Below are 11,547 nucleotides of genomic sequence, written 5' to 3' on the forward strand. Positions count from 1 at the left end.
TGTATACTTACGTACGGAAATATAATTGATTACAATTACACATATACTATTAATTACATCCGAATTTAACTAATAAACATGCGATATCGAGTGACATAATAAGTGTATGTGCATATTTTTTTTCAAGTTTTACCGTGTACTAGATAACACAAGCGCGCGCTATTAATTGATTTTATGTACTTTGATTTAATATTATTTTGAACAACTGTCATACTATGAATACTCAATACTATGAATATAACGCGAATCGAGACAGCCAATTAGCATCGCAGAAAAGTGACAACAATAAACTTCGAGAGATGCGATTATCGACTTTATACATATCTTTCTTAAAAATAGATATATAGAAATATAGATTCTTAGAAATAGATATAATAATTATAAAACCAATAATGCACTATTTAATTTCAAGTAACACTTAGATGATATTCGTAAAATTTATGATATATAATATGTACAACACAAATTTAAAAAGTTTAATTAGGAATTTGCGTCTCGAAGCGAGACTCCGAAGCTATTGTTTGAAAATTGAGTTATATCGATATTAATCGTTTCGATATAATATCGATAGGTTGACAGTAGCGATTATCGTTCATGCAACTTAGCGGATTCTATCCGCTATCTATAATTATGTGATTCGTGTCACTCGTGATTGTGGCGATCGCCAAACGAAAGGGTGCAGTGTATATACAAAGAATAATCGCGTTTACAGTGGACAGCGATTTTAACGAGGTAGGAAACAATACATTAAATTTTCATCCCCTCGTCGATTTCCATCGTCGCAATTTTACGCGTCTCGAATTCCGCTTGAATTGTCACAAGCTGTCTCGTGAGTAAATCACACAATGGCTGTTCTTTTCCTCCAGCCATACCTCAGTACAATAATAGATTTGGCTGGAACCTGCAGCCTGATTAAATAAATAGTATATTGTGTCTCTCTGTATATCTCTCTCTTAAACTGGCTTCACCATTGCTTCTGCTGTTATCCTCTATATCGCGTTTTGGCGAATTTCTTTTCGCTCTAACTGCACGAATATTTCTTCACTGTATAATCTCATTTACATCATATAATTTTTTGAAACCTTGTGTGTAACATTTTTTACATTTTTTTATGTGTAACAATATACATAAAATACATTTTATTGTTAAGTTTGTGTAAGCAAATGCAATAACTGATTGAGCAAAAAAATATCACTAACATTATATATCTAACTATAATAGAACCATTTTTATATTTCTTCAAGAATAATCTGACATTTAATTTTTGTATTTTTGTTAATATGCAAGTTCAATTTTTTACATGATAGAAATTAATTCTTTTTGTTCTGTATAGGTTTTTTAAGACTTAAACTATGTCTCTTTCTGACAATGAAATGTGAGATTTCAATGCTGTGTTTTCTTTCTACAGCAAGAACAGATATGGAGAGTCAACAGTTTTGTTTACGATGGCACAATTTCCAAAATACATTATTGAGCTCTCTTCCAAAACTGCTCGATGGTGGCCATCTAACAGATGTCACACTGAGCGCTGGTGGTAGACACATTCATGCTCATAGAATTATACTCTCAGCTTGTAGTTATTATTTTAAAGAACTGTTTAAGGTATTTATTTGAGACGTATCTTATCTAATTTTTGTGTGAATGCATGTAATATATTAATTTATTAGTAATATTATATAATAGACATATAATATACATCTTTTTTTATATTTGCAATAAATTTATTCTTAATACAACATAATATTACATCTTTTGCATTGGTCTTCTTGTCTATTTTTATATATTGCAAGATTTAATATGACAAAAATTTAGTTTTGTTAATTTGATTATTTGAATAAGATAAATATAATCACTTCTATAATCATCTTTTAAGTTTACTAGAGTCATAGTATTGGTATATTACTGAAATCATATTGATTATCATTTGATTTACACCTATACTAGTATGATGATATATATGGAATTTTATGAATAAATTTTTAGGACTTAAGCTCTTTGCAACATCCTGTTATTGTGTTGCCAGGCATGGAATATGCAAATTTATGCGCTTTAGTCAAATTTATGTATAATGGTGAAGTGAATATTTACCAAGAACAATTACCTGCACTTTTAGCTATGGCTGATACATTACATATTTGTGGATTAGCTGATATGGCTGGGGTAAGTGTTCTTGATTACTTAATATATAAAACAGTATGAGAGAACCATTATATTTTTTAAATATTAAGAAATATATATTGCATAAAAAAGAATGCAATTCATCTCTCTATACTTATACTTTCTGAATATATTGTATATATTTCTATAATTTTTATTTCTTATATTTCTATAATTTTTTCTACTTGTAATTTTTTTTATCAACTTCTGGCGTCATACATAATAGTTTATGAAAGTTCATGTAAAAAAATATTGATATATGTATTTATTATTAATAACTATATAACTATATAAATGTAAATTACATACTAATTTTGATTTTTAGTATTTATTTGCAAAATATATAACATAATAACCTTATATTTGAAAAACACATATTAATCATAGAAATATGAAGCAATTTGTTATTATTATCATTGACAATGTGTTTCAAATTTAGATTAAATATTTGAAAGTTTGTTAATTATATGCAAAAAAAGTATATAATATATTGATAAATATTGGCATAATTATCACATTATAATATACTCAGAAATAAAAATTGTGATATTAATGGCGTGTTATTTAGTACTTAAGGTAATTAGCATGAATAATACTTGATTTTTATGCTTGTTCTCTCTTAAATAAAAGTTTCAGATTGCTTATAACGCATGTATTTTTATAAGCGACGTTATAATATAAAAATATGATTCCCCCTAACAATTCTATTAGTCTATCATAAATATATGTACTAAACATTTTATCTTTTGTTCAGAAATATACATATATACAAATTTGTACAAAATAATTATAGATGTATTCAACAACACACATAATTGGTATATAATATGTAACAACACAAATCTTATATAATACTCTTTTTATTAATAAGTTATATTATTTTAGTCTACAATGTACATTTCTTTTTATTTTAATTATTAATATAATATATTAATTATTTATTCAATTGTACTACTTTTATGAGAAATGGGCCAATATATATATTATTTAAAATTTATTTTTAATATTTAAACTTTAACATTTATAGATTATGATATCCATGATATGATATTTATTTGATAACAATAAATGTTGTAAGCATTATATCTTTATAGAATATATCTTATCTGTTTCATTAATCAATCTCGATATATCATAACTTACATATAATTGTAAATGCATATCCTTATAACATGCATGCTCTTGATACTTTACAAATTACAGAATTGCCACTATATTGTTGCAATTATTTTTTAGAAAGATCCGAGATTAATTTTTTAAATTAATTTCATACTCATTCAGCAGAACAAAGAACGAGATAAACGCGTTTGCTTTTGTTCCTTTCTTAATCCTTTTATATTATCCTATGATCGTGTTGTTTTGTTCAGGTCACTTAAATACATTCACTGTCGTTCCTCAAGAAGTACCTCACGAAGGATATTATACAGCTACACATATTATGTTCGTACATGCATCGAGAAGGAACGATAATGAATAAAAACGATATCCACGAGATCAAGATCGTTGTGTGTGTTGCAACTAAATGCAAGTGGATGCATCCCATGGAACCTTACCCCATAGAATGACTTTACAGGTATATCTAAAATATAGCTTCTTCCATGGATCTTTAAATTACTAAAAAAAACTGTTTAGCAAAGTTCATAGAACGGCGTTTTTATACAATATATTTTGTTTTTCGCAGAACAATAATACTTAACATTTTAGTCAAGTGTGATGATAACAAACGTTAATTTTTCAAATCCAGAGATCTTCAGACAAAGTAATTCTTGTAAATAAATTTCTATAATATAAATCGATTCTGTACTTTTAGGTGCTAAACTGTTAGAGTTTAGTATAACTGATTATATATCTTTTTTACAGAAGAGCAGATATGTTAGGAAAATTTTATTGTTTTATAAATGTATCTGAAACAATGAATATATATAAATTAAAAGAACAATGTATTTTAAAAATTATCATGCTAAATATCTTTAAGTAATATTTCTTAAACAACAATTTAAATTAAGAATAATGAACAAAATTGCGCAAAAATGAATAATTAATGTGCAATGCATAATTCATTGCTGTAATACAGAATATTTTTAGACAATTTATTTGATTGAAGAATACTTTTAAAAGAATACATTTTTGCTTGTTGTATGTCATTAATATCCACATATATTTTACTTAGAATTAGATCAGATTTTATATTTATACCATGAATATCGAAAGATAAAAACGATTTATATTCTTGTATAAATCTTAACACTTAAATCTTTTAATTATTGAAAATATCAAATATTCACTTAAATATTTATAATATGAAATATGACGCCGTAATATTTAATGTGTAATATATTTTAAAATTTTACTTTTTGCTTTTAAAATGTTTGTTTTCAACAAAAAAATATAATTATTTATTTGATTTAATTTGACATATTTTTTTATTTCAGAAAAATTCGAAACACGATAATGGTTTGTATGCACAGCCACCAATAATACCTCAGGAAAAACTGTCGAACAATGAAATGATAACGACGGAATCGAAAGATAATACAATGATTACTGAATCCGAATCGGTATCTGCATCTCTACACGAGGTAATAGATAATTTAGACGATGAAGAACCTAGCAACGATCAAGAAAGTATATCGTATTGCGTGAAGACAAAACCTTATTACTCTATAAACGCAAAATTAAACCAAAGAGAGAAAACGTCTGGTCCTATTAATGTATCTGTTAATAAATATCTCGATAAAGGATACTCGGAAGGCATAACGGACGAGACCGCATCAATCACAGAGGATCAGATTGCACCCTTAGAAGATGTAAAACCGCCATCGGCCGTGTGGGACACAAATTTCAAATTGCTTGCAACATCCGCATCTGGCAAAACTTCTCAGGCCTATAACAAATCTAGTGTTACTTGTTTTATTTGTGGTAAACAGTTGAGCAATCAATACAACTTGCGCGTACACTTGGAGACACATAGCAATAGTTCATACAGCTGCACATCGTGCTCGCACGTATCGCGATCGCGAGATGCGTTAAGAAAACACGTGTCATATAGACATCCGGTGGCTTCTTCGCAGAAACGTCCAAGGTATACGTCGAAACCACCACTACTGTGATGGTGAAGTCATTACTATTATTATATACATATGTATATATAGACATTTTAACCTTTGCTAGAATACCTATCAAAAATTTTTGGTGCAATCACAAAAAGAAAGTTTGAAAGAGAGGTAAGAATATTTAAACAAATATTTTATTAAATATATTTAAAAAATTATCAGTTTTAAAAAAATGTGTTCTAAATATATTGCACTAGCGAATAATTTAGTGACAGAATTCATGGTACCTTATATTCGTAAGAACAGCACTGGACTGATTAATAATAAGAAAAGCCATAACATCTTCAAGTGTACAAACAACAAAGTGTGATCATGTTCCTGAAGACCTTTAGTGTTCGAATTGTTATCGCTTTCTTGTTATTGTTACACTGTTTTAATAAAGACAAATTAGATAAATTGCGTGACTTTTAGTGCAAATATATATCTAGAAATGTTGAAAGATAAAGCAGCAGGAGGCTAGAAATAGTTATATGGAATGTAAATTAATTTGTAATTTTAATGAATCAATAAAAGGAGATTGCAATATAATCTTTTTAATCATATATTAAGGATTGTATTAAAAAATAATATACAATATTCATAGGCTACGTAATAAATAAAATACTTCCAAAATTGAGTTTTTCTTTTAAAAGTGACAATAAATTTTTCCAAAAGATAATTATATCTTTTCTATACGCCATATTTTAGTATTGCAGTCCTGTCCAACAGAGATTAATGTTTCTTCGTCCAGCCAGACTAAGCGTGTTATTTGGCTCTGAGGATGTGCATCTAAACAAGAATTTTTTTGCTTTATTAATTACAATCTGCTGAAAAAATTTACTGTACTTTCTAAATTTACTTACTTTTGATGATAGTATGTTTCGCAGGATTTGTTACGCTCCAGATAATAATAGTCGTGTCGAGACTACCGCTTGCAACCATGTCAGAATTCGGAGACCATGCAACAGAATTTACTCTTGCATTGTGGAAACCCCATTCTCTATTATGCGCCAACTGCGAATTAAATAAACATCTTTTAATTTTAAAGTAAGGAACTACACGTTTTTTAAAGCTTTTTAAATTCAAATTTATATTTAATGTATTTTAAAGCTACATCTTTATGTTTTTATGTAATTGACTTGCATAGTATGGATTCTTAATTATATTTATGTCACTCACCCTCTGGGGTAATCCAATAAGCATATAAACAAATCATTAATAGTAATTAATTCATTAAAGAAAGCATGGATATAACTATTTTATATATATACATTGGAAACTAAATTTTACACACACACACACATATGTATATAGTACATTAAATTCTATTGAGTAATTAAATATTATATTATATATAAGTTTTATAAAACCGATTTAATTGACATTAGAAGTAAAAATGCAATTTTTTGGCAATAGAAAAATATTTAAAGAAAATTTAATTATTTTAAAATTTGTTATCACTACATTCTTTATCTATATCACGACAAATATAAGCTTAATCATACAAAATCTAAATTTCTTTATTGTATACAATTAAAAATTAAATAATTATTTTAAAAAATGATATTCTCTATAAAATGTTACTTTACCTTATATTCTGGTACAGCATATAATATAACTTTTCTGTTTGCATCACAGGCAACTAAATATTTATTATCAGGGCTATATGAAACATCTGTAACTGGACCCAGGTGTTCTAATTCAGTCTTTTGAGTTAGTATAGTATCCGACAATTCATAAATATAAACCTACATAAAATAAATTATACATATTGATAACATAAATCTTATTCTTTTACATATTTTCATATACTATAAAAATAAATAATGAACCTTATTATCGGATGTAGAGCCAACAGCTACATCTCCAGTTTCTTGATTAATTGATACACACGATGGTTCGTAATTAATGGATAAATTCGACAACTTTTTATCGTTTTGCGTAACTGCGATCTGTAAAGAATACCATTGTGTTTTATGCAAATGATAAATTTATTATATATGGAAGGTGTCTATAAATGTAATTTGCATTTTTTTAAATGTATTTATAGCAAGTTCTATAATAAATTTGTAATTCTTAGAGTTGCTAAATAAATTCGAGAAATCGAAAACTATCTTCGTAGACACAGATTTACCTGTCGGACTGAAGCTACTACAGCTATATCGTTATATATATCCAGACCTCGTGGCTGCGAATCCAATTTTACTACGGACGTCTCCGCGTATGCATTTGTTGCGATATCAACTGATCTTAAAGTATCATCGATGCCGGCGGTATAAAGTAAATTACCCGCGGCTTTCATCCCGTTAATTTGATTACCATGACCATGTCCTTGTACACGATCATTCTCCCCCGTTTCCGCATTCCAGTTGGTAATATAACCGTCGTGAGAACCAGTATAAATCGTACCTCTATCAGGACTTAGTGTTAGGACCGTTATTGGTTTATTATGGCCCTAAAAATTATCGGATTGAAAAATAATATCAAAAAAAGACACTAGAAAGAAGTTAAATAGAAACTTTGAAAGATAAATTAATAAGAAAAACAAGAATTACTTTTATTATTCTTATAGGCTTCTGAGGATTATCGACATCAAGATAATTGATAAAGCCGCTAAGTGACACGGATAATAAATGCTTTCCTTGCCACAAACAGCTTACCTGAAAGTACAAATTATTTCAATAACATATTTACCTTTTTTGAGATTTTATTTCATAAATTGATTATATAAGTTACAAACTTGTTGATCATCGACTGTTGTTCCCATATTGAACTCAGTGATTAAAGAACGCGTTTCTACATCCCACAGTTTACAAGTTTTATCTCCAGAGGCAGTTAACAATTGTTTACTATCAGGTTTCCATGCAACCTATAATATAAATAAACGTTACTTGTTATTTTTTTTAAATCATTAAAATTTATTTGAAATAAATTTTCATCATTTTTACGTCAAGCGAGTTAGATATAATATATAGAAATATTACACACCCCATAGACTCCACCTTGGTGCGCAGGAGATCCTACTTCCCCAATAAGATTAGAAGTTGTTCCATTATATATAAATACTTTTCCATCAAATCCACCGGAAGCAAATAGATTTCCATCAGGCGAATAACGTACGGTTTGAACGAAACGAGTATGTTCTTGTTTCGTCATCCTAAATAAATGGCAATAAATTACATTAAAATTCCTTAATGAAATATAGAATAAACATAGGCTATTATATATACTTGAATTTAAATGGAGGGCCTTCAAACACAGCAATAGTATTATCTTCGCTTCCAGTTATTAATCGAAACGGTCTTGCCGGTCTGAAATCGCACGAGTTTATAGGCTTACTTTGACCAGAGATCTCACCCACTGATGTTCCTGTTTCTGCCATAAAGACATGTCCAAATCTAAATATAATTATTAATATGTTAATATCCTATTATACAATTTTTCTAATGATATTCGTTTATTGTAGTTGATGTATGAGCACCTTTCTCTTCCTTCTCCAACTACGACCATGCGCTGACTGTCTGGTGACCAAGCAATATCCTTAATTGGCCCACCGATAGGATGGAATTCATTTTTTAATATATGCTCCTTGTTAACTGTATCCCAGATACGTACTTTTCCTGATTGATCTGAAATAAAAACATATTATATGTTTAATTTTTACTTTAGTTCTTCTGCATATCAAAATTGGAATAAAAAATTAACAGAAGTAGAATATATTATACTGTAAAACTTTGAATTAATACTTATTATTAATATGTTAATATCCTATTATACAATTTTATTATAAAAGTAATGATACATGATTTTAAAATATTAGAAGTATCATGCAATATATTATAAATAATATATTTATAATATATTGCATAATACTTATAATATTTGATAATCTATTTATTATCTTATTATGTATAAATCTCTAATTTAAAAGTTCTATATGTATTAGTAACATATATATAATATATATAATATATAAATATATATATGTAATATACATATACATATACATATACATATATATATATATATATATATATATATATATATATATTAATAATATACCTCCTGAGGCTATGTAAAAACCACTTGGAGAATATTTGGCAACGTTCACAGGGCAAGAATGTTCTGTATAGATATCTGCAATTGCTGGATTCTGAAATATATTAAAATAATGTGTATATATATGTATATATATATATAAATTAATATTTCTGTCCATATTTACTTTAAATGAAAAAAAAAAAAAAAAATTTGTTGCAATATAAAAATTTACCTCAATATTTCTAATTATAACACTGTTGCCATTAGTGTACAAAAAGTTTTTTCCTTTGGGATCACCACCTAGCACGAGAGGCTGCCCTCTTTGGGTCCTCGGTAATGTGGCAAATATATATTCTGTAAAAAAAAAATAGAGATACTTAAGCAAGAAAATAATAAAGAATACAATATAAAGATATAATATCTTTAATAATAAATAAGAATATATTAAATAAATTCGATATAAATAATATCTGTAACAAATAATTAAATATATTCAGTTAATATGTTATTTCTTATTATTTCATAAAAAATAATTTATGTGCATAAAAAATGTATTACTTCTTTACTATTTATTTAAGTATAATACTATTTTGGTTACATAGTAATACATAGTAATAGATAAATAAAAGATTAAATTATAATTAAAGATAAATAAAAAATAAATAAAAAAAATATTTATAAAAAATTTAACAGAAAAGATCAAATAACATGTAAACACATAATGTATCCAGTTGCTGGAACTAAAATATTCATTCTTGATACATTGGCATAGGTCCAAATTCTAATATTTCAAATTATTTTGAGACAAGCTACAGTACATATCCTGCATCAAACTATAGTTTCTGCTCTGAAAATAGTATTATTGAAACAATTTTTTTTTTATATTTTGAATGGTATACATTAATTATATTTATAATTAATAATAGTTTTCTTTTCTCTCTTTCTATCTTTATATAAATAAAAATAAAAATTTTTGAAATTTATTCTTTATTATTAAATGATTTTTGCCAGTATAAATATTTATTCAACATAATTAATGTAAAATGATTCTTCCTTTTTATATCTTTTGTTTTCTGATAAGAGAAAAAAAGAGTATAATGCCAACTGTAATCAATTATTATCTGAGGTCCAATCTTTAGCATTTAATATCTGTTGTGATTCACCTTTTTACTGATGTGTCTATATACAAAGTGTCTAAAAAATAACTAAAAATCTTGACATGTTTTAGAATCAATCTTCTGTTTGACAGCTTCTTAATTTTTAATATATTTGATATTATATTTTGGTAATGTGTATAAAAATTTTAAACATTTTAAAACTCCAATTAAATAAAAATGGTTGAAAAAATTAATTAAATAATAAATTTATTACTTATATCACTTATATATATCCTGTGTGTGAAACCTTATGAAAGAAACATCTTTCTGTCCACTTTTTTAATAACAATACGTTTATTTCAAATTCTTTTACGACTGTACGGAAATGCCAATAATTTTCGAACACCCTATACACACACACACATATATATATATATATATATATATATATATAGAGATTGACACCAAGCCGCGCGTCCGGCGTATCAGTCATGCACGATGAGACTTTTGATTGTTAAATGAAAAGTAAAAAAGACAAAATATAAACTACAACTTGTCATTTCGATGACTACAAGCGATGGCAAAAAATTACGCACATAAAAATCCCTCTCTGCACCAGATATATTATAGCAATCTTATAGTCCGATCAAAGACAAATAAACCGGACGAAATCGAGAAGCGATACTTTATACAGCTCTGAAATCGTACAATACGGCAAGCTGGTCCGCGAACACCTTAAGTGTCTTTACACTGCGACTTACTTGTTTCATACGACATCTTCCCGGTACGCAGTCCTCTATGCAACCACTGATATTTAACGAAATCCCAAATAGAATCCTGAAGCCTACGAGAAGCTATGACAATACGTACGCAGTCACGACAGCACCTCCCACGTATACACATACACACTCACGTCCGTAATACTTGTTCCGCCCTTCGCCTTATTTGGTTGAAACATGAACCAAGATGTTACTAGATCGTTCGAAACGTGCGTGTAACAGGTGCGCTTTAAGGTGACGTTTCCATGAGATTTTAGAAATTTATCAAGTCACATGCCTTTCTATACTTTTCAACACTTTATGAATTTTTAATGAAATAATGGTATTTAAATATATATAATATTTAATAGTATACCATATAAAAATATATTTAAATATAAT

At 27.4% G+C, this 11,547-nt stretch overlaps 2 protein-coding genes across 2 annotated transcripts; one reads left to right on the forward strand and one right to left on the reverse strand.

Moving 5' to 3' along the window:
* Positions 1 to 596: 596 nt before the first annotated feature.
* LOC114944810 (uncharacterized) lies at positions 597 to 5,798 on the forward strand. Its single transcript, XM_029320856.2, has 4 exons — positions 597 to 732; positions 1,409 to 1,602; positions 1,984 to 2,160; positions 4,590 to 5,798. Exons 2-4 carry the CDS (start codon positions 1,420 to 1,422, stop codon positions 5,265 to 5,267), a joined length of 1,038 nt encoding a protein of 345 aa, XP_029176689.1. The 5' UTR covers positions 597 to 732; positions 1,409 to 1,419; the 3' UTR covers positions 5,268 to 5,798.
* On the reverse strand, positions 5,788 to 11,335 carry flr (actin-interacting protein 1 flr). Its single transcript, XM_029320855.2, has 13 exons — positions 11,149 to 11,335; positions 9,523 to 9,644; positions 9,312 to 9,402; positions 8,731 to 8,878; positions 8,480 to 8,647; positions 8,238 to 8,406; positions 7,990 to 8,118; positions 7,805 to 7,909; positions 7,384 to 7,704; positions 7,082 to 7,201; positions 6,839 to 6,997; positions 6,113 to 6,263; positions 5,788 to 6,038 (listed from the first exon to the last, which is right to left on the reverse strand). The coding sequence occupies exons 1-13, from the start codon at positions 11,288 to 11,290 to the stop codon at positions 5,929 to 5,931; spliced, it is 1,935 nt and encodes a 644-aa protein (XP_029176688.1). The 5' UTR covers positions 11,291 to 11,335; the 3' UTR covers positions 5,788 to 5,928.
* Between the last annotated feature and the right edge of the window lie 212 nt (positions 11,336 to 11,547).

This window comes from Nylanderia fulva, unplaced genomic scaffold (assembly GCF_048542155.1).
Source record: "Nylanderia fulva isolate GAGA-0341 unplaced genomic scaffold, ASM4854215v1 Scaffold13, whole genome shotgun sequence".
NCBI lineage: Eukaryota > Metazoa > Arthropoda > Insecta > Hymenoptera > Formicidae > Nylanderia > Nylanderia fulva.